Source organism: Petaurus breviceps, unplaced genomic scaffold, assembly GCF_028583685.1.
Source record: "Petaurus breviceps papuanus isolate PSGF00001 unplaced genomic scaffold, PetGlider_PUasm1.0 208, whole genome shotgun sequence".
Classification (NCBI taxonomy): Eukaryota; Metazoa; Chordata; class Mammalia; order Diprotodontia; family Petauridae; genus Petaurus; species Petaurus breviceps.
Window position 1 is genome coordinate 21,647,835 of NW_027185852.1, and position 24,285 is coordinate 21,672,119.

At 41.6% G+C, this 24,285-nt stretch overlaps 1 protein-coding gene across 2 annotated transcripts in view; it reads left to right on the plus strand.

Annotated features, from left to right (window-relative positions):
* The window catches only part of LOC138165183 (protein FAM151A-like), an 18,836-nt gene extending 5,922 nt beyond the window's left edge, over nt 1–12,914 (plus strand). The window contains exons 4-6 of one of the 2 annotated variants that reach the window (XM_069093312.1): nt 1,028–1,187; nt 9,212–9,436; nt 12,344–12,914. In XM_069093312.1, the coding sequence (XP_068949413.1) occupies nt 1,028–1,187; nt 9,212–9,436; nt 12,344–12,512 (554 nt within the window). In that variant the 3' untranslated portion in view covers nt 12,513–12,914. The remainder of the gene's footprint in view (nt 1–1,027; nt 1,188–9,211; nt 9,437–12,343) is intronic. The other variant, XM_069093314.1, reaches the window with a different exon arrangement.
* The last annotated feature ends 11,371 nt before the right edge of the window (nt 12,915–24,285 follow it).

Here is a 24,285-nt window from a genome sequence, read left to right on the forward strand (position 1 = left end):
ATGGATGGATGGATGGATGGATGGATGGATGGATGGATGGATGGATGATGGATGGATGATGGATGGATAGATGGATGATGGATGGGTGGATGGATGGATGGATGATGGATGGATGGATGATGGATGGATGGTGGGTGCTCAGACATCATCCCCATAGGCTCCATTGGAAAGATCCAGGGTGCTTCATAAGATTGTAGAAGACTTTTAGAAGTCTGCAGATGAGGAACATTGGGGTCCAGAGATATTATGGGGCTTGTCCATGGTCCCACAGAGAGAAAGTGGAAGCTGCTGCTTTTCTAAAACATAACATTTTATTTCTCTTTCTTTCCTTAACTTTCTGTATAAGCTTCTATTCCTTCATCTTTAAAATGGGGATAACACATGCAAATGAAAGAATCTGGTGAAAGTTGTGAAAAAAAACCATAAAGCATTGTACAAGTACAAAGAGTTAATGGGCATTCTACCAATGATATCTTCCCTATAATCAAGCCTTCCTCTCTGGCCTCCCCCACCTCAGGATTAGGAGGGGCCTGATAACAGGGGATGTCAGAGCTGGGAGGTGTCTTAGAACAAGGGATGTCAGGGCTGGGAGGATGCTTAGAAAAAGGGATGTCAGGGCCGGAAGGGAGCTTAGAACGGGATGTCAGAGCTGGGAAGAGTCTTAGAACAGGGGATATCAGGGCTGGGAGGGAGCTGAGAATATAGAACATAGAATGTCAGATCTATATTAACATGGCACTTTGGGGTGTAAGAAGCACGCCATATATTATCTCATGGCATCTTCACTCTGGTGCATGAGATGGTTACTACAAGTACTATTATACCCACTTTACAAATGATGAAACTGAGGCTCAGAGAGTGACCTGTTTGTGGTTTTACACATAGTGTCAGAGGAGGGATTTGAACTCAGGTCCTCCTGGATTCCCAGTCCAGTTTTCTCTCCACTGCTTGATTCTCCAGAATGGAGCATTTAAAGCTCTCTTCACTCTCTGGAGCCCTTTCAGAACTTCTCTGTGGTCTTTGCCAGGCATCAAACTGGATTTCAAGAGCATCAAAGCAGTTGGCCCTTCTCTGGATCTCTTGAGGAAGCAGACAGAGAATGGGAGAATCCAAAGGCCAGTGTGGATCAATGCCGACATCCTGGATGGCCCCAACGTGCCCCTCCCGGTTGCTGTCAATGCCACACAGTGAGTCAAGGGCTTCTCTCCTCTCTGAATGCATGGGGAGTCTTAGAGGGACCTCTCCCCTCTCCTTCCCCTCCCCCCACTCCAGACCATCGACCCACTGGCATGCGTGCATGGGAAAGGTCCAGGAGACTGAAAGAGAACCCAAGGATTCAGGTGCATACTCTGCTGTCCTTGGTGAGCCACTTCTCCCTGCTCCCTGCGATACGGCGTCTTCTCTCTTTAGAATGCAAGTGCCCAGAGCATAGGGACTGGTCTTATTTGTTTTGTTTTGTTTTTAGTTTTTGTTTGCATTTGTATTTCTAGTCCTTAGCACAATCACTGGCATGTAGTGAGTGCCATCCATCCATCCCTCTTTCTGTCTGTCTGTCTATCTATCATCCATCTGTCTATCTGTCCACCCATCCATCCATTCACCTGTTTCTCTATCAGAGGCACCAACAGAGTTTGAGGGAGCCTCTGGTTCAATTCAACAAGCATTCATCAAGTACCTACCATATTCAAAACACAGTGGATACAAAGACCAAACTGAAACCATCAAAGAGCTTATATTCTCTGTGGGAAGGGATGGGGAATGAGAGACCCGAGATAGACAAAGACAAGTAAATCCAAGGGAACATGAGGTGGGAGAAAACCGGGGAAAAAAACTGGGTCAGAGTAACTGCTTGTCCCTTGATGTCAGATACAAGGTTAAGTGATCATGTAATCATAGAATTCAGGGATTTAAAGCTGGTAGAGGCCTTTGATACCATCTCCTTCCCTCCCCCAATTTTACAAAGCAGGAAACTGAGGTCTAGAAGGGTTAAGCAAGGTCACATGTAGCACAGATAGGAAATAACAGTGACAAGATTTGAACCCAGATCCCCTGAATTCAAATAAAAGCTCTTTCCAAACCCAAAAACTCCCACAATTCAAATTCAATTCAATAGATATTTATTTATTTAGCCCCTACAGTGTGCCAGGCACTATGCCAGGTGCTAACCCAGAGTTAAAAATTAAATATTTCTTGCCTTCAAAGAGCTTATATTCTATCAGAGTAAAGCATAGTGAAAAAAAAGCATTGGTTCTGAAGTCAGAAGCCCTGAGTTAAAATTCTACCTTTAATGGTTGTATGACATTGCAAAAGTCACTTTTTAAAAAAATCTCCCTATGCCTCAGTTTCCTTATCTGTACAATAAGAGAATTATAGCATATTACTTTTTCCACCCTGACAAGCTGCTGGCTTCCTCACTGACCACATTTCTGAGGCCAACAGATGGAGATCTGGGCAATGACCATGTTGCTTACTCAACATTCCATCCACAAATCTTTTTATTTGCTTTTTGGAGGGCAATTGGGGTTAAGTGACTTGCCCAAAGTCACACAGCTAGTAAGTGTATCAAGTGTCTGAGGCCTGATTTGAACTCAGGTCCTCCTGACTCCAGGGCTGGTGCTCTACTCACTGCATCACCTAGCCGCCCCTCCATCCACAAATCTTTTTTGAGTGCCTACAACATGCCTAGACCTGCCATAAGTATAGTTTGATTTCCCTCCCAGAAAACAAAGTAAGGAAGCTTCTGGGATGTCTTTCTACTTTCTTATCCTATCAGCGTAAATTAAATGCTCCTTGAAAAAAAAAATGAGTAAGGATTTCTAGGTAAAGGAAAGGCATTTTAAGAAAGATCTGATTCTATGTAAAGAAAAGAGGAAAAAAACATGAAATGGGAGAAGGCTGTGCTTACTAATGTCTGGAGACCAGAGAAGGAAAAAAAACAGAAACATTGAAGCTAATGAATAGATCTAGGGCCCTTTGTGTCTGGGGTGGGAGGAGAACTGGATCCTCTAAGGAGGAAGCAACAGCTTCTCACACTCTAAGGAAAGATGGGATGGATTCCCAAAATTGATCAGGAGAGAGATGGAAAGAAAAGAAGAACCTATCCGTGACTGTCACCTAGACAACCAAGAAAAGTCTAATAGTCTCCCAGTGAATTCATGCTAGAGATGGGGTGGGGGTGGGGGTGGGGGTGGGGGCATCTAAAGGCATTTCAGTCATTCACCTGAGTATAACCTGAGATGGTTGAAAGCTAAAGGTGATGGTCAAAAATCAGAAGACCTATAGTTTCACCAGCCATTAGAAGACAAGAGTTTCAGAAAAGGCAGATCTGGGGAGTGAATGACTGGTTAAGAAGATGGTGTCTGACAATGATGGGATTTCAATTTTGAATCATCACTTAAAATATAAGAGTGATGGACTCTTGGCCAGGGATGGAATATCCCTAATAAGGGCTGGTAAAATACAGTATTTTTTGGAGTTTTGTAAACATAATCAAAATCACTCTGTCAACCAACAAGCATTTATTAATCAGTTGCTATGGGCCAGGCACTGTCCTAAGTGCTAAGAACATTCCATGAGCACCTACTAATGTGCCAAATACTAGAATGCAAATACAAAAAAGTTAGAAAAAAATCCCTCCTCTCAAGGAGTTTATGCTCAATCAAGACAGCAGACTGTATAAATGTTTGTTGACTGATATATTCATCTACAATTACACTCAGAATAAATAGATATAGGATAACTAGAAAAGAAATACATGGTAATTAGGGATTGAGGAAACAAGCATTTGGAGGGATCAGGAAAGGCAGAATTGGATGGGTGATGGAACACCAAGTGGGAGGAAAAGTGAAGCCAGCTTAGCTAGACTGTAGAGTGGAGGAAGGAGGGTGATGTATAATGAGGATGAAAATATATGTTGGAACCAACTTGTGAAGGGCTTTAGACAATCAACAGGCATTTATTAAGCACCTACTATGTGCCTAGCACTGTGCTAAGATAAGATACAAACATGCAAAGACCATCCCTGTCCTCAAGAGGCTTACATTCTAATGGGGGAAACAGCTCATAAAAGGAAGCTGAGGAATTAAACAGGGAGGGGCTCACAGTGGAGGGAAAAAGTCCAGAAGGTCAGGAGCAGAGTGACACATTATGGGTGGCTTGAGGGCCTTAAAATGGAGGTTCCAGGAGGAAAGGGGCCACAGGACAGAGGGATCCCCCAGAACAAGAAGGCTGCTGGGATTAAAAAGTGCAAGAGAAGCCTCTCCTCTCCCATCCTTTAAGGGTCAGGTTTTCCCAGGATTGAATCTGGGCTTGGCTCTAATCCAGAGTCAGGAGTCCTTGTGAGAGAGGGGGCCCTCTTTGGGATAGAAATCTTACAAAGGTAAATAAAGAGTTACTGGGGGTGGGGGAGATATCCACAGCTAAGGGGAGGCAGTGATCAGAAAAGACCTCAGATGGGAGGTAGCCCTTGTCCTGAGGTTTGAAGGGGTCAAGGCTCCCCAGAGGCAAAGGTGAGGACAGAGAGCAGAACAGGAATGGGAGGTGAAGGAGGGATAGCCTCATCTGTTTAAAAATACAGAGAATGGGGGTGGAGCCAAGATGGCCGAGTAACAGGAACTTGCTTTGGCTCCTGCTCCAACTACCTCCAATACCTGCAAAATATGATTCTAAACAAATTTTAGAGCTACAGAACCCACTAAGTGACAGAAAGAAACAAATTTCCCACTGAAGGCAGCCCGGCAGGCCAACAGTAAGGGTCTATCCCACACAGCTGGGAGCTGAACACAGTCCTGCATGAGCTGTGCTGGCCCAGACTTGGGGCGGCCCCGACCAGTGGCACAGACCGGCCAGAGCAGACTTCAAGAGAGTGAATCACTGGCAGCTGTGGTGGTTTCCAGACTTTTCAACCCATAAATGCCAAAGAGAAAGTAAAAGGTCAGTGTGGAACTCTGTTAGAACGGAGTGGGAGAAGAGCGTGGTCCCACCCCTGACCCCGGGGCTAGAGGTGGCTGCATGGTGGCTGCAGTGGCTGCCTCCAGAGCTCCTGACATGCAGATCATAGGGGGACCAAGCAACCATTCAGAGGGGACCTGCTTGGATCTGGGTCACAGTCTTGGGTGGTGGTCCTGGAGTGAGGAACGCCAGTGTGCCACAGCTTGTGGGGTCTATAGAGAGGGAACCCTCCTCATAGCTCTGGCAATTGCAAAAACCCCAGTGATTTGGGATACGGCTCTCTCCACTCTGGAAGCAGAGTTCTACCATGGCAAAGAGCTCAAAAGTTAAGTAATTGGCTGGCAATATGAGCAAGCAGAGGAAGTGCAATCAGACCACAGAATCCTTTTTTGGGGGACAAAAAAGATCAAAACATGGAACCAGAAGAAGACAACAAAGTCAAAACTCCTGTATCAAAATCTTCCAAGAAAAATATGAATTGATTACAGTCATGGAGGAGCTCAAGAAGGATTTTGAAAATCAAGTAACAGAAGTAGAGGAAAAATTGGGAAGAGAAATTAGAATGATGAAAGAAAATTATGAAAAGTGAGTCAACAGCCTGCTAAAGAAGACCCAAAAAAGTGCTGAAGAAAATAACACCTTAAAAAATAGACTAACTCAAATGGCAAAAGAGGCTCAAAAAGCCAATGAGGAGAAGAATGCCTTAAAAAGCTGAACTGCCCAGATGGAAAAGGAATTTCAAAAACTCACTGAAGAGAATAATTCCTTCAAAATTAGATTGGAGGAATTGGAAGCTAATGACTTCATGAGAAATCAAGATACTATAAAACAGATCCAAACAAATGAAAAAAATAGAAGGCATTGTGAAATATCTCATTGGATAAGCCACTGACCTGGAAAATAGATCTAGGAGAGATAATTTAAAAATTATTGGGCTACCTGAAAGCCATGATCAAAAAAAGGGCCTAGAAATCATCCTTCAAGAAATTCTCAAGGAAAATTGCCCCGATATTCTAGAACCAGAGGGCAAAATAGAAATTGAAAGAATTCACTGATCACCTCTTGAAAAAGATCTGAAAAAGAAAACTCCTAGGAATATTATAGCAAAATTCCAGAGTTCCCAGATCAAGGAGAAAATATTACAAGATGCCAGGAAGAAACAATTTGAGTATTGTGGAACCACAATCAGGATAACACACGATCTAGCAGCTTCTACATTAAGGGCTTGAAGGGCCAGAATATGATATTCTGGAGGTCAAAGGAGCTGGGATTAAAACCAAGAATCACCTACCCAGCAAAACTGAGTATAATGTTTTCAGGGGAAAATATGGTCATTCAATAAATAAAGGACTTTCAAGTATTCTTGATGAAAAAAACAGAGCTGAACAGAAAATCTTACTTTCAAATACAAAAAGCAAGAGAAGCATGAGAAGGTAAACAGAAAAAAGAAATCATAAGGAACTTATTAAAGTGGAAGTATTTACATTCCTACATGGAAAAATGATCATTGTAACTCATAAGACTTTTCTGAGTATGAGGATAGCTGAAGGGAATATGTATGTATGTATGTATGTGTATGTATAGGAGGGTGTATGTGTATATAAATACATATGTGAGTGTGTATATATGTGTACATGTATACATAGACAGAGGGCACAGGATCAGTTGAACAGGAAGGGATGATATCTAAAAAATAAAATTAAGAGGTGAGAGAGGAATATAATGTGACAAGAAATGGAGAGATAGAATACAGTAAATTATCTCATATAAAAGAGGAAAGGGAAAACTGTTACAATGGAGGGGAAGAACAGGAAGGTGAAAGGGAATGGGTCAGCCTTCCTCTCATTGAATTTGGCTTAAGGAGGAAATAACACACACTCAATTGGGTATCTTACCCTACAGGAAAGTAGGGGGGAAGGGGATAAAAGGGGGGAATGGTAGAAGGGAGTGTAGATTTAGGGAGAGGGTGGTTAGAAGCAAACACTTTTGAAAAGGGACAGGGTCAAAGCAGAAAATAGAATAAATGGGAGGGGGCAGGATAAGATGGAGGGAAATATAGTTAGTCTTTCACAATATATCTACTATGGAAACATTTTGTGTAACTACACATGTACAACCTATATTGAATTGCTTGTCTTCTCAGTGAGGGTAGGTGAGGAGGGAAGAAGGGAAAGAATCTGGAAATAAAAGTTTTAAAAACAAATGTTTAAAAAATTGTTTTTACATGCAACTGGGAAATAAGGTATACAGGCACTGGGTTATAGAAATTCATCTTGCCCTACTAGAAAGTTAGGAGGGCATGGGGAAGAATATAAGAGAGAGCAAATTGGGGGAAGGGGTATTCAGTAGGCTCGCTATCTTGGGGTGGGGTTAGGGGAAAGATGGGGAGAAAATTTGTAACTCAGAATTTTGTAGAAATGAATTTTGAAAACTAAAAATAAATAAATAAAAGATTTTTTTTAGAGAATGGGAAATGAATGCCCTCTATGCAGAAGGACATGTAGCCCAGGTTAGCTGGATTACAGAGGGGACACAGAGGAGAATACCAGACTGTGAAAAGCTTGAAATGTCAGGCAGGGGTTTGGACTTGATCCCAGAGGCAGCAGGGAATCACTGGAGCTTCTGGAACTGGGGAGTGGCACAGTGAGCCTTGGGCTTTAGAGAATTGGAAAGTGGAGTGGAAGGGAGGGAAGACACTAGTGCAAAAGACAATAGCTTTTGCAATAATACAGGTGAGAAAGTGATGGGCACTTCCACCAAGGAGGTGACCTTAGTAGGAGAGAAAAGGGTATGGATGCAAAGGATGTTGTGGAGACAGGATGAAAAGGACGATAACTGAAAGGATATGGAGGTGCTTTGTAGCACAGTGCCGGGCACATAGTAGGTGCTTAATAAATGCTTCCTTCCTTAACTTCCTTCCTTCCTTTCTCCCTTTCCTAACTTCCTTCCTTCCTTAATTTCTTTCCTAATGTCCTTCCTTCCTTTCTCTCTTCCTTAACTTCCTTCCTTCCTTAATTTCTTTCCTAATGTCCTTCCTTTCTCTCTTCCTTAACTTCCTTCCTTTCTTTTTCTTCTGAATTTCCTTCTTCCTAACATCCATTTCCTTTCTTTTTCCCTTTCTTCCTTTCTAACTTACTTCCTACTACTCCTAGTAGATGAGGGAGAGGGGAGGGTTGAAGATGACTTAGAAATGGCTAGCCTGAATAACTGGATGGATGGGGGTGCTCTCAGAAGAAACAAGGAAGCTGGGAGTAGTATCTGTTGGCCAAATTGAGGGATCTTGTGGTACAGTGGGTTAAGTGTTGTGTTTGGAGTCAGAAAGACCTGAGTTCAAATCCCACCTCACATACCTGCTAACACTATGGCCCTCCGTATGTCACTTAACCTCTGGCTCAGTTTCCTCAACTTTTCCACCTATCTCCCGGGGTTGTTGTGAGGATTAAATTAGATAATATTTATAGGGCACTCTGCAAACCTTAAAGTATTAGGTAAATACCAGCTATTATTGTTGAGATGGAATACAAAAGTGAAGAACATACATTATTATATTACTCTCTGGTCTGTAGTTAGTTGGTGCTACAGGACTATCTCAGAAGAGAGACGAGGGTTGGATATGTTGGTTTGGGAGTATTTTAATAAAAGTAACAGTAACACCAACTAGAATTTACAAAGCAATTTAAGGTTTGCAGAGAATGATAGCTCATGGGATCCTCACTACAACCCTGAGAGGTGGTTTCTATTATATCGCCATTTTATACATGGGAAAACTGACTTAGAGTGTAGCTAAGTGACTTGCTTAAGGTCTCACAGCTGGTAAGTATCCAAAGCATGCTTTTTTTTTTTGCTTTTTGGAGGGGGGAAGGCAGGGCAGTTGGGGTTAAGTGACTTTCCCAAGATCACATGACTTCTGTTACATGTCTGAGCCCAGATTTGAACTCAGGTCCTCCTGACTCCAGGGCCAGTGCTCTATTCACTATGCCACCTAGTCACCCCACAAAGCATGATTTGAACTCAGGACTTCCTGATTCCAAGTCCAATACTTTATCCACTGGGATTACCAGGACATTGCTGAGAGGACGGAGTCCTGGAAAATGTCCATGCATAGGGAGTATGATGCTACTGCCCAGGAATATGGCAGGACATTGCTTGGAAGTCGAGAAGGATAAAGACTGAGAGAATTATTATAACAAAGAACACCCCAAAGCTTGGAGCAAACAAAAGCCTTGCCCAAGTCCCAAGCATTGTCTGTTTCTTTTTCTAGGTTTCTGTCCCTGGTCCAAGAAAAGTACCCCAATGCCACCCTGTCTCTGGGCTGGACCACTGTCTACTTTTCCTTCATTCCCAACAGGACCTATACCCAGGACATGATTGAGAAGATGCACAAGCTGGTGGTGGCCCTGCCACAGAAAGTGACATTCCCGGTGCGGGCAGTTATGGCAAGAGCTGCCTGGTCCCACTTTAGGTGGCTCCTGAGTCAGTCTGACAGGTGAGAGGGGGAGGTTCTCTAACAGCACCAAGACTAACCAGTTAATCCATAAACATGCATTAAGTGCCTACTGTGTACTAGGTACTGTACTGGTACATGAGCACTGGGGACATGAGCAAAGATCAGAACTGTGTCGTTGGACAGTCAGCTCTGTGGCTGGTGACAGCAGGGCTGCACGGCACTACCACGACTGGCCAGTAGGGGCAGTGTGCAGTTGGGCATTTAAGGAATTAGAAGAGTGGTGGCTGTCAGAGGTGGATGGGGCACCTCCTCACACATCAGGTTGTTTGCAAAGTGAAAGGCAGATCCAAGTAAGCATGAAGGTGCATGGCCACATCCTCTGAACTCCCTAGAAAACTTCCTTGACAGGAAGAATTTCTGTGAGTCTCTATTTCTCTTGATTCATGGAAAAGCAACCAGGATGGCTCTGTGTCTCTTTCTACCCTGGGCGTCTGGAAAGCATCTCTAACAAGACACCTGGCTGACAGCTTCACAGCTGGCATTCTGAGAGGCAGCAGGGGGCAGTGGATAGAGAGCTGGTGTGAACCTGGGTTTAAGTCTTAACTCTAAATGATGATGATGATGATGAAGGTGGGGAGGAATGGGAGGGGTGACGATGATGGTGGTGGTGGTGATGGGGGTGGGGATGGGGTGGTGATGATGATTTTAACAACAACAACAATAATACAGTGAAGATGAAATATTGGAGTCAAGTTGTGAAAGGCTTTAAGCAGTCAGTCAACTAGCATTTATTATGTGCCTACTGTGTGCCAGGCACTGTGTTAAGATGGAGATAGAAAGAAAGGCTCTCAAAGAACTCACAGTTAAAAGCAAAATGGAGGCGTTTACATTTGATTCCAAAGGCAATAGGGAGTCACTAAGGTTTATTGAATTAGGAGCAATAGTGTTAGATCTGCTGTTACTGCTGCTACCGTGGCTAGGATTTATATAGTGCTTTAAGAAATACTCATCCACTGAATTCCAGGCCATCCCCAGTCTTTGATTTTTGTCCTGCCACTGGACTTGGGTGACTCTGGAAGAGAGAGTGAGGCTGGCTATTTGGGCAATTTTGCCTCACTTAAATCCAAATTTTGTGAGAGTCAAGACATCACCCTGTCATGTCATTTGTAAGTCAGCAGATTACTTCATAGATATTTCATTTGATCATCACAACAACCCTTGGAGGTATTATTATCCCTGTTTTACTTATGAGGAAACTGAGTCTCAGAGCCATTCACCTAATTGTCACATAGCTAGTAAATACTGAAGCTGGGATTCAAAGTCAGGTTTTTCCTGACTCCAAGCATGGCATACTTTCCAGTGTGTCACATTGACCCCATAACCACTGGGGTGAGGTAGAGGTTCAGTGATACTGCTGTAAAACTGGCTATGTAACAGGCGTGCCATTTAAGTTGCTTGTACCTCAGTTTCCCTGTCAGTAAAATGGGTGGTCCCATCTACCTAACATCCATGGGTCTTTTTTTTTTGAAGACCCACCCAACTCCCCATCTTCCTCCACCTCCACTGTCAGAGCTGGGCCCTCACATGAGTTAAGTGCAGTTTGGATTAGCAACCTGTGATGCTGCAACCTGCCCCTGGGGTATTGGACATGTGGTGAGAAAAAAGATTTGTGAAGTTACAAAGAGAATTTGTCAAGGTTCCTGAGGAGGATCATAGGATCAGATTTAGAGCTGGAAGGGCCCTAGTCTAAGCTCCTTATCTTACAGGTGGGGGAACAGAGTCCCAGAGAAGTTTAGACCCTTTATCTGGGAGACTGGCAGACTAGGGACTATTGCCCCCATTTTGCAGAGGTGAAAACTGAGATTCAGAAAAGCATAAGGGCCTGCCCATGATTACCCAGCCATGGTGGAGATGAGACTCAGGCTCAGCTCTTCTCACCATGAATTCAATGCCCTCTCTACAATAGGGCTGGTCACTGAGAGTTGAACATACTAGGAAATCTTCAGCTATCTCATCAAGAGCTGTTTGAGGGCTCCTTGGGCTTGGCCTCAAGAGAGCTGGCTTTTAATCTCTGCTCTACTTTCTAGCTGTGACCTTGGCTAAGTCACCCCCATCTTTGGGCCTCAATCTCCTCATCTGTCCAGTGTGAAATTCCTTACCACACAGAGTGGAAATGCTTAGTAAATGATACAAAGCTTTATCAATGTGAACTGTTGTGGGCAGTAGCCCAAATTCCACCCATCTTAAGCCTGACTCAACTGCCACGTAACCCCTCCATGAAATCTTTCCCAGTCCCTGCCTTCCTCCCAACCTATGGGAATCTCTCCATCTGATTCTCCATAGTTCTTGAAAAATGTTTATTTGATGCCTTCTGTCTTTATATCACCTTAATTTCTGGATATATCCCTTTTCCTCCCCACCTAGCAAGCCCTCTCTTGTAAACAAGAGTAAAAATAAAAAGAGGGGGAAAGATCACTTCAGTAAAACTAACACATTGAACTAGTCTGATAAATATATGCAGTGTTCCACATACATAGACCCCCACCAAAGAAGGGAAAGAGATACATTTTCTCATCTCTGCTTCTGCTGCTTTGTAAGCTATCACTAGGCAGGTGGAATGGATGAGTCCAGCTGGGGAAGCACAGAGAGAAACCTGAGGTGCATCCCACCCAGTGGAAGCAGTCCTGGATTTACTTTCAAGTAGAAAACCTAGCTCTGCCACTTGCTAGCTATGTGTCCCTGGAGCAAGTTCCTTCCTCTCTCCAAGTTTAAGTTTCCTCATCTGTAAAATGGGGATGATTGTACTTCCTCCCCTGAGGGAGCACAACTGAGGGCAGAAATGTGAGCTGTCCACTTCAGCACCCCACAGCCCAGGATCAGGTTCCTTTGGTGTGGACTTCTGGGTAAGAGGACTCTGTGGTTGACATAGATCTCTCCTGGCTCCAGGTACAGCCTGACTCTGTGGCAGAGCGCCTCAGACCCTGTGACTGTGGATGATCTTCTTTACCTACGGAAACACAGTGCCACGCACCAAATCTACTACGACCTTTTTGAGCCTGTCCTGTCTCAGTTCAAGGAACTTGTTCAAAAGAGGTCTGGCTCGTCCAGGTTCTGACCTAGCAAGGGACAAAGGTCTGAGGGCTGGAGAAGAGTGGGCACTGGGGCCCTGGAATCACTGGTCAACCCACCACAAAGCAAGAGGCACTCTCCACTATCTCTCAGGAAAATCAGGAGACATCACTGAGCCTCAGAGCTAGAAGAGACGTCAGTGAGCATCAAGTCTGATCCATCCGAGAATAAGGATCACTTCTCCAGATTCTCTGCTGAATAGAATTCTCCATTCATTCCATCTCCTTTCTATATGTCTTGTATCTACTTAAGTCATTGATTTCTTGTCTCCCTAATTAAAATGTAAGCTCCTTGAGGGCAGGAATTATTTTTGCCATTCTTTGTATCCACATCACTTAGTACAGTGCCTGGCAAACAGTAAGCACTTAATAAACCCTTTTTGACTATTTGTTGATGTGATGTCATTATTAGAAAGCTATTCCTTACAGAAATTCCAACACTAATTTCCTAAAAACTGCACTCCACCCACCCACCTCTTTTGCTCCCAGGTAGAACTAGGCCTCCACCCTTCAGGACTAAGTAGGAACAGTTTAATACCTTTACAAAACTTCAAATATCTGAACACAACTATTCTTCAGTCTTCTTCATACTTACAGAACAATAATATTCCATCACATTTATAACTTGGTCAAAATTCCATGACTAATGGGTATCCCCTCAGTTACCAAGTCTCTGCCACCATGAAACAAGCTGTTCTAAATATTTTTGTACATATGGGTCCTTTCACGTTTTCTTCAATCTCTTTGAGGTATAGACAGTATCAGTATCACTGGATCAAAGATTGTGCAGAATTTTATAACTTTTGGAGCACAGTTCCAAATCACTTTCCAAAAGGGCTGTACTAGTTCATAGCCTTCATTAACAGTACATTTAATGGACCTCTTCTCCCACAGCCACTCCAGCATTTATCATTTTCCTTTTTTGTCATCTTTGCCAATCTATTGCCAAATTTGCAATACCTTAGAGTTGTTTCAATTTGTGTTTCTGAAATTATAAGTGATTTAGAGCTATTTATATGGTTATTAATATCTTCCTCTGAAACTGCTTATTTCTATCCTTTAATCATTTATCATTTAGGGAATGGCTCTTATTCATACAAATTTGAGTCAGTTCTCTCTCTCCATATATATGTACATATATACATGTAATCTTATAATAATATATATAGTCTGAGAAATGAGACCTTTATCAGAGAAACTTGTTGCAAAGATTGACCACATGTACCCCAATTTTCTGCTTCTCTTTTCATTTTAGTTGCATTGGTTTTGCTTGTGGGAAAAAAAACTTTTAAGTTTTATGTAATTAAAATGACCATTTTGCTTTCCGTGATCTTTTTTATTTTTTATTTGTTCATGAACTTCTTCTTCTATCCATAGATCTGACATGTAATTTCTTCCCCTCACCTATAATTTGTTAATGATGTTTGTCTTTATGTCTAGGATGTACCCATCAAAAGCTTTTCATATTATATGCTATACCTAGTTTCTTCCATACTAATTTCAAGTTTTTCCAACAGTTTTTGCCAAATATTGAGTTCTTACCCCAATATCTGGAACATTATGGTTTATCAAACCTAGGTCCCTGTGCTCTTTTTCTTCTTTACATTATCTAACTTGTTCTACTGTTCAATCTCTCTATTTCTTTCCTAGCACCAAATTGTTTTGATGACTACAGCTTCTCAATGCAAAGAATTTGGAACTCAAATTTTTTAATGATGTTTTAATGGTGTTTCAGATCTAAGGACCTATTTCTACTAAATATATATATTTAGCTCTTTTTGTGGTGGCAAAAAATGGAAATTGAGGGGATACCTATCAATTGGGGAATGACAAAATAAATTGCAGTATATGATTGTGATATAATACTATTGTGCTATAACCATTAGCAGGATGGTTTCCAGAAAAACCTGGGAATATTTATATGAGCTGATGCAAAATGAAGTGAGCAGAACAAGGAGAAAGAACATTGTATACAGTAGCAGCAATATAGTGATGATGATCAATTCTGAAAAACTTGGCTACTCTGATCAAGACAATGACCTAAGACAATTCCAAAAGATCCATGATGAGATGCTATCCACCTCCTGAAAGAGAATTGGTGAACTCTGGATGCAGATTGAAAAATACTTTTTAAAAATTTCTCTACTTTTCTTGTCCTCTGTGTGTGTGTATCTCTGTCTCTGTCTCTCTCTGTGTCTCTGTCTGTCTGTCTGTCTCTCCCCCTGCCCCGTGCTTTCATTTGCAACATGACTAATGTAGAAATATATTTTGTATGACATCATAGGTATGTTTTAACATCACACTGTTTGCCTTCTTCTCTATTCCCATTACAGATAATGTTGGTTCTTAGATTTAAATTGAGACTACTTATCATTTTAGTGGAAGTACCATTATTCCTATGCTTTCTGTTTTGTTTTCTAAACAGGAATACAAGTTGTATCTTCTCAAAAGCTTTTTCTGCATCTCTTGATGTTATATTATTTTTATTGCTTTTGTTATTAAGATAGTCAAAGTGGCAGGAGGGAGGGAGAGAATTTGGAACTCAAAAATGTTCTAATGATGTTTTAAAATGTTTAATGTAATTGGGAAATATTTAGTGGAATAAATAAAAATATATTTTACAAAAGAAAAAAGTATAGTTTGAGATATAGTTCTAGGTGTCTTAGTGGATGAGCTCTGGGTCTGGGGTCAGGAAGACCTGAGTTCAAATTTGACTTCAGACACTCACTGGCTGTGTGATACTGGGCAAGTCACTTAACCTGTTTGCTTAATCCACTGGAGTAGGAATAACAAAGTATCTTTGCCAAGAAAACCCCATACAGAGTCATGAAGAGTCAGACATGACTGAATGACTGAACAACAAAGCTAAGTCACCTTCTCCCTTTTTTCCATTAATGTCCTTGATGCTCTTGACCTTTTGTTCCTCCAGATGACTTTTATATTTTTAATAGTTCTAGAAAGTAATCTTCTAGTAATTTGATTGAAATAGCACTCAATAAGTAAATTAATTTAGGTAGTATTATCACTTTTATTATGTTGGCTCAGCTGCCCATAAGCAATTAATATTCCTCCAATTATTTAGGTCTGTCTTTATTTGTATAAACAGTGTTTGGTAATTATGTTCATATGGCTCCTGTATGTGTCTCAGCAGTAGGCTTCCAAATGTTTTGTTCCATCTGTACTTATTTAAATGTTATTTCTCCTTCTATCTTTTCCTGCTGGATTTTGTTGGAAATTTACAGAAATGCTGATGATTTCTGAGTTTGTTTGCTGTTCTTCAACTTTGTGGAAGTTGTTAGTTGTTTCACATAGTTTCTCAGTTGACCCTCTGGAGTTCTCTTAAGTAAACTATCATATCCCATGCAAAAAAGTGATCATTGTGTGTCCTATTTGTTTATTCCTGAATTTTTTTTTGTTTTTGTCTTATTATTATAGCTAGCCCCCTACTGAACAATAATGTTGATAATAGATATCTTGGCTTTGCCCATGATCTTGCTGGAAAGGCTTCTTTCCTCATTATAGATAATGTTGACTTTTAGTTTTAGATACAAAATACTTATTTTAAGGAAAGCACCATTTATTCTTATGCTTTCTGGAGTTGGTTTGTTTTTTTATTTGTTTTTAAACAGGAATGAGTGTTGTATCTTGTCAAAAGCCTTTACTACATCTTGATGTAATTATATGATTTTATCATTTTTATTATTAAAATAGTCAAACATATTTATAGTTTTTCCTAATATAGAACTAGCCATGTATTTCTAGTATAAATCCAGCCTGATCAGAGTATATGATCTTTGTAATATATTGTTGCAGTCTCTTTGCTATCATATTATTGAAATTTTTGCATCAATATTCATTAGGGAATTGGTCCACAGTTTTCTTTCACTATTTTTCTCCCTGATTTAGGTATCAAGACTATACTTGTGTCATAAAAGGAATTTGGTAGGATCCATTCTTTACCTATTTTTTCCATCAGTTCATGTAGCATTTGAATGAATTGTTCTTTAAATATTTGGTAGCATTCATTTGTAAATGCATATGGTCCTGGGTTTCTTTTTCTTTAAGACTTCATTTCTGATTTGTTCGATTTCTTTTTCTACAATAGGGTTAAGTATTCTACTTCTTCTGTTAACCTGGGCAATTTATATTTGTGTAAATATTCATCCATTTCATTTAGATTATCAGTTTTATTGGTATATAGTTAGTAAAATTGCTCATAACAGTGGCTTTATTTATTTTTTTCATTGTCATGAATTCACCTTTTTCTTTTTGGATTTTGGAAGCTTTGTTTTCTTTTTTCTTTTTTTTTTTTTTTTGGCAAAATTAAACTTAATTATTAAAAATTTTTTTTTTGTTTTTTTTTTTTTCCAAAAAAATTCTCTGAGTCTTGTTTATTAATTGGGTGGGGAGGGCCTTCAATTTTATTAATCTCTTTTTCTATTTTCAGAATTTCTATTTTGATGTTTAATTGAGTTTTTAAAATTTTGTTTTTCAAGTTTTCTTTAGTTGAATACACAATTTATCTACTGTTCTTTCTTCCTTTCCTTCTTTTTTTCTTCCTTTCTTTCATCCTTCCCTCCCTCCCTCCCTTCCTTCCTTCCTTTTTTCTTTCTTTGTTCCTTTTTGATTGATGGGGGTGTTTAGATATATATTTTTTTTCACCTATACTACTTTGGCTGCATTGCAAAAATTTTGGTATGCTTTCTCAATGTTGTCATTATCCTTAATGAGATTTTTTGATTGTTTCCATAATTTGTCCTTTGACTCATTCATTCTTTAGGATTGAGTTATTAAACTTTCTAGTTTCTAATCCATTCTGCTATTCTCTTCCATTTTATGGGTGAGTTCATACTATTCTCATACCATTCACAGTTATATTTAGTAATTGAGTATTTCCCTCCATCTTATTGTCTTATACTTTTCCTTCTCTTTGTTTCTCCCTCCTTAAAAACTTGTTTTGCTTCTGACTGATCTCTTCCTTGATATATCTTCTCTCTTCTTTTCTCCCCCTTCCTTTAACCCTTTTCCCTCTCTTCTTTTCTTCCCCTTTCCTTAACCCTTTCCCTTCCTGTTTCCCTCTTTAGACTTCATTGCTGTTCATTCACACAGGACTTTCTCTACCATGTAGTAGAAACTTTTTTTCAGTCAGGAAGATCTCTCTACCCCTGGCTTGTTTCTCACACTGGAAGTAGTCTCCATCTTTGAGGCCTCACCTTCTGCTTGGTTGATTCCTCCCAGAACCTCCATTATGAGCAGACCCAGGCCAAAGTTGTTTTCATTCTTCTCCAGGTTTGCACTTCTGACTCATCTCCACAGTACTTTCTCTACCATGTCCTCTCACCAGATACCTTCTTCTCCCCCAGCCCAACCCTACACTTTTTAGCTCCCTTTCGTATGTTACCTTCCCCCATTAAAAGGTAAGTTCCCCAAGGGTAGGGAGCTTCTTTATGCTTATGTATGTATTTTCAGCTTTTAGCATAGTTCCTGATATTGCTCCCTTCACCCTCTCCTTCCTCCTAGTTGCATAGACATATATTTGTGCATCCCATTCATGTGAGATTTTCCCCATTCTCCCTCTCCCTTCCTCTGTACCCAGTATATTCCTCTTCTTCTCTCTATTTTTCTTTTAAGATCATCAAAACATAACAAAATCAATTCCAGACCCTCTGTCTGATAGAGTTCTAAGGGGCTGCATCCATATAAGAATGTAAGCAGTTTAACTTTGTTTAGTACCTTAAGATAGCTCATTCATGTTTACCTTCTTATGCTTCTCTTTATTCCTGTAATTATATGTCAAATTTCCTACTCAGTTCTTGTCTTCTCATTGAGAATGCTTGGAAGTTCTCTATTTCATTAAAGGCTCATTTTTCCATCCAATAGAATTATATTCAGTTTTGCTGATAAATTATCCTTGGCTTTAAGCCCAAATCTTTTGCCTCTTAGAACATATTTCAAATTCTCCACTCCTTTATGGTGGTGGATGCTAGGTCTTCTGTGAATCCTGACTGCCTTCTCAGTACTTCAATTCTTTCTTTCTGGTTACAATATATTTTTTCTTTGACCTGGGATCACAGGAATTTGGCTATAATGTTTCTTGGGAATCTTCCTTTGGGGGCTTTCTTTCAGGAGGTGACTGGTGAATTCTTTCGATTTCTATTTTATCCTCTAATACTGAGATATAGGCAGTTTTCTTTTATAACTTCTTGAAATAGGAAATGTAAGCTATATTTTGTCATGGCTTTCAGATAATCCAATGATTCTCAAATGATTTCCCCCCTATTTGCTTTCTGGTCAGTTGTTTCACTATAAGATACTTCAGATTTTCTTCTACTTTTTGTCAGTCTTTTTACTTTGTTTAGATATTTCTTGATGTCTCATGGAGTCATTAGCTTCTGTCCAGTCAATTCCAATTTTCAGGAAGTTATTTTCTTGGATATGGTTTTGTACCTCTTTTTCCAAACTGTTAATATTCTTTTCACATTTTTCTTCCATGGCTCTCATTTCTTTTCCCATATTTTCTCTACTACTCTCATTTAATTTTTAAAAATAATTTTTAGTTCTTTTTAAAACTCTTGATTCAATTCTCCCAGGAATTCAGGCTGGACTTGGATCAAAGCTGCATTCTCATTTAAGACTTTGAGATAGTCTTGTTCTTTTTGAGATAGTTATTGTTCATTCTTTTGTTCTAAGTTTGTGTCTTTTGCTTTCCTGTCACCATAAAAGTTCTTTATGATGGGATTCTTTTTTTTTTGTTTGTGCATCCTTCCCATGTACTGCCTGACTTGGAACCTCAAGTTAAGGCTGGACTATGAGTACTTTGGGGCCAATGTCTGGGCTAAGCTTTTGTCCTCTTTTGCTTTCTTCTGCTTTTACAGCTCATGCTAGGGACCTGAAAGCTTTTAGTACTCCCAAAGTGATATAATCCAGGGTGAAGTCTACTCACTGCCCTCCCTGTCTGAACTCTGCAAATTCCTGATCAGGTTTGGGTCTGTTGACTTGTTCTTAGTTGGAAGTTTCAGTGGTGAAAACAGTAGCTGCCAATTTCAATAATGCCTGCTGGAAGCAGTCACTATTAGCCCACTGAGAGGTTCTGTGGCTTCTGAATGACTGAACTGCAGGCTTTCCCTTTGACCTGGGATTCTCACCCTGCTTCTTCTATGGAAGGCTTCAACCTGGGCTAGAGGCTAGAACAGAGGCCCTGCTCTCCTCTTGGAATCAGAGCCATTCAGCTATTGCTTTCTTCTGAACGTGTTCCTCACTGATTGCCTAGCTAGAACACACAACTGTGTAACCGCTCCTCTCTGCCTAGATACCCTCTTCAGTCTGTCCTGGATCTGTGACCCAAAGCCAGGTGATAGGCATCAGTTTCCAGACAGGCACCTATTCCTACACTCTGAACTAGTTCAGGAATGTCTTGGGATCTTACCCTGATTCCATGCTTCTTTCCCCACTCCATAGTCTTGGCTCAGTTAGTCTCTGGATGATGGAATGCACTGCACACACTGTGCTCCTGGACAGATTTCACCCCTAGTACCCAAAGACCTCTCTGTCTCCCTACATCACCCTGGACTGGATAAAAAAAAGGACACACTATAACTTTTTCTTGGCTTTCCTGATCAGAACATGGTTTGGTGTATTTTCTAGAAGTTAGTGGAGGAGGTTGGGGGAGCTGGACTGCAGGGCCTGCTACCTCACCATTTTGACTCTGCCTCAGTGTCAGGTCCTCTTATCCTCCTTCCTTCTAACCACACCCCACTCTGCTCATTCTCTCACTCTTAGACCAGGAATCCCAGGTAATGAGAATAACAACAATTCTGTTTCACATTCAGATAGATCTATATTGGTCTAAAATAAAATGATGTAGGCAAAGCCCTTGGAGGACCTCAAAACACCATAGAGATGAACTGTTAGCAATTAAAAATAAGAGGAATAGTCTTTTTGTACTGAACCTGGGGTTTCATTAGTCTAGAGAACTCCCAGTGAGGAAATCCCTTCCACTAATACAAATCAAGACCTCCTCCACAACTCAGTCTTAGAAAGTTGTGTGAATAGAGTGAATAGAGCACTGGCCCTGGAGTCAGAGCACCTCAGTTCAAATCCAGCCTCAGACACTTAACACTTACTAGCAGTGTGACCTTAGGCAAGTCACTTAACCCCAATTACCCTGCCCTCCCCCCTCCAAAAAGAAAGGAAGGAAGAAAGAAAGAAAGAAAAAGAAAGAAAGAAAGAAAGAAAGAAAGAAAGAGAGAGAGAGAGAGAGAGAGAGAAAGAAAGAAAGAAAGAAAGAAAGAAAGAAAGAAAGAAAGAAAGAAAGAAAGAAAGAAAGAAAGAAAGAAAGAAAGAAAGAAAGAAAGAAAGAAAGAAAGGAAGGAAGGAAGGAAGGAAGGAAGGAAGGAAGGAAGGAAGGAAGGAAGGAAGGAAGGAAGGAAGGAAGAGAAAGTTAGAAAGTTGTGTGGAGTTACCAAGAGAAATGACTTGGCCAAGGTCACAGAGTCATTATGTGGCAGAAGTAGGATGTGAACACAGCTCTTCCTAATCCAGACAGCCCTCTCTCCCCTTTGTCCTACTGCTTCTTCATAATAGTGACAATAGATTTTGTAGAGTACTCTCATTTAAGCATAACTGTACTCTAGGGTGAAAATTTCAAGGATTACTAGCCCCATTTTATAGGTTAGGGAGTTGGAGCTTAGAGAGAATAAGTGACTTTACTAGAGTCTCACAGCAAGTAAGTGCCAGAGTCAAGAGTCAAACCCAAATCCTCCTTGCTACGCCCACTCTGCCATCCTTGGCAATGTTATCAATAACACCTGTTTAACTTAAGAGTTTCTGTTTCATCATTGAGGTAAGGGGGAACCTTTGAAGCTTCTTGAGCAGAAGAGAAGACCTGACCTTTAGCAATATCAATTTGACAGTCATGTGAAAAATATATTAGGATGGGGGGAAACTGAAGCCTGGAAATCCAAGGAGAAGACCAATGCAAGGATATGGGCAGCAAGTGGTAGCTACCTGAGTAGACAGAAGGAGATGAAAAAGAGCGATGTTGTGGAGGAAGACAAGACAGAACTTGGCCACCAACTAGATATATGGGATGAGGGAAATGGAAGAAATTGTGCCTAGCACAGAGTCCAGTACCTAACAGATGTTTGAGAAATGTGAGTTGGACTGGATTGAATTGAATCAAATGTTACCTAACTGGAGCAGTCCAGAGGAGGTGGGCAAGGATGGGGTGAGGACTGGAGACCATCACACAACATGGTGAAAGTATTGGGGATGATGAGCACGGAGAAGCCTGGGTTGGGGCTAAGGGGTAAGTCGGGGGTTGGAATATGACTTCTAGTATTTGAAGGGTCATCATAGAAAGGAGGAATTAGGTGTGTTCTGCTTGGGGACTGAGGAGCAATGTCAGGAATAACTCCCTGACCATGAAAGTGGTCCCAAAAGGGAGTGGAGGGTCTTTCTCAAGAGACAGTAGGATCCTCCTCCCTGGAGACCTTCCAGAAGAGGTTAGGCAGTCGCTCCTCAGAGATGCCATAGAGGGAGTTCCTGCTTAGATAAAGGTCAGACTAGATGCCCTCCAAGGTCAGTCAATAAACATTTAATGCCAAGCACTATACTAAGTGCCAGGGATACAAGGAAAGGTAAGAACAGTCTCTTCCCTCAAGAAGTTCACAATACAAAGGGGAGACAACATGGAAACAGCCAGTACAAACAAGATATAGACAGGCTACATTGGAGATGATCTCAGAGGGAAAATATTAGTACGAAGGGAAGTTGAGAGAGGTTTCTTGCAGAAGGTGGGACTTCAGCTGAGGCTTAAACCAGAAGACAAAGATCTCCAGAGAGGGGGAATAACAGATGTGAACACAGCCTGGGAAAATGGCTGGAGTCTGGAGATGGAGGGTCTCGTGCAAGGAGCAGCCGCCTTGTCCCTGGGTTGGAGAGGAGTATAAGGTAACAAAATGGAAAGGTGGGAGGGGGCCAGGTTGTGAAGGGCTTTAAAAGACAATTGGAGGTTCTAAGACTACAGAGAAGCAAAAGCATTAGGAGTGCCAGGTAGGACAGCTCTAATCCCAAGTTTGTGGATACCCTGAAGTCTACCCATGGGGTTCCACAGACCACAAGTTAAGAACCCTTGGTGTAGTAGGAAGGGCTACTGGCCCAGGAAGCAGGACACCTGGGTCCTCTTTCCAGCACAGCCACAAACATGCTGTGTGACCTTGGGCAAGTAGATCTCCTCTTAGGATCAGTTTCCCCACATGCAAAATGGGAATAATCCTCCCCCAGCCTCCCTCCAGTGGCTGTCATGAGCCATTTATCTTGGGTGAATCCCTTGGTCTTCTGGGGCATCAGTCAAACAAGGCGGTATGGACTGCTCTCCTCTGCCCTGGTCAGACCACATTTGGTGTTTGGTTCTGAGAGCCACCATTTTGGAAGATAAGCATGACAGTGTCCACAGGAAGGCACTCAAGCTGGTGAAGGGCCTGGAGTCTGTTAATGATTGTAATAACAGCAACACTAACAGCTAGAATTCACATACCGCATCACTTCCCGGCTTGCACATGGCTTTACATTTCCCACCTGACCACAGTCTTCTGAATTTCTCCATCATACTCTGCCATGTCCTGGGCACTTTCCTCCTCCCCTCCCCCTTTTCACCTTTCTTTAATGTGCTGTCTTTCCAACTAGGATTAGATTCCTGGAGGGCACAGACTATCTCTCTTTTTTCTTACATGTTTAACTGTAACACCAGGCATACAGCAAGTGCTTAATAAATGCTTGTTGACTGGTTTCCTCTATGTGTTATCTAATCCTCATGACAACCTTATAAGGTTTAATTATTATTATTAAGCCCATTTTATAAATAAGGAAATTAACGGTGGAAAGGTCAGTAAGTGCATGAGACCAGATTTGAACTCGGGTCTTCTAAGACGTACTTTATCTTCTGCACCAACTACATTTGTCAATCGAAGGAACTGAGGGAACCTATCCTGGGGAAAGGAAGACCTGGGGGAGAACAGAGAGTGTTGTCAGGTATCTGGGTACCTGTCATTTGGAAGAGGCCGCTAGGTGGCGCCATGGTGCACAGAGAGCCAGAGCAAGAATCTGGAAGACCCAGTCTCCTGAGTTCAAATCTGGCCTCAGACACTTACTAGCTGGGTGACCCTGGGCGAGTCACTTCACCCTATCTGCCTCAGTTTCCTCATCTGTCAAGTAAGCTGGAGATGGAAATGGCAAACCACTCCAGTGTCTCTGCCAAGAGAATCCCAAATAGGGTCACAAAGACCCAGACCCTAGTGAAATGACTGAACAGCAGAATTTGGAAGAGGGATTGGGTTTGCTTGGCTTGGCCCAGAGGGCAGAATAAAGGAGCATGGATGTGAGCTGCAGAGGAGCACATTTAAGTGATGTCAGTCAGTGAGCATATTACGCTTCTGCTGCTAGTCAAGCAAAACCAGGGGAAGTGGGAAGGAGGCGAAGAGAGGCCATGTTGGCTTGGACATCAGGAATAAAAACCTTGCAGAGAGAGAACCGAACGGCCTGCGAGGCGGCGGGCCACCCGTCCCTGGACATCTTCCCACAGAGGCTGATAAGGACTTCTCAGGAGAGCTGTGGGAGGGGGTTCTCACCCATGTATGGGCTGGACTAGAAGGCTCTGAAGTCTCTTTCAGTCCAGAGATCTCCCCTAGCAGCCTGATCTCAGCCGCTGTGGGGCTGGGGGGGGAGCACAGGAGGATGGAGTACAAAGAGACAGACCAGAGC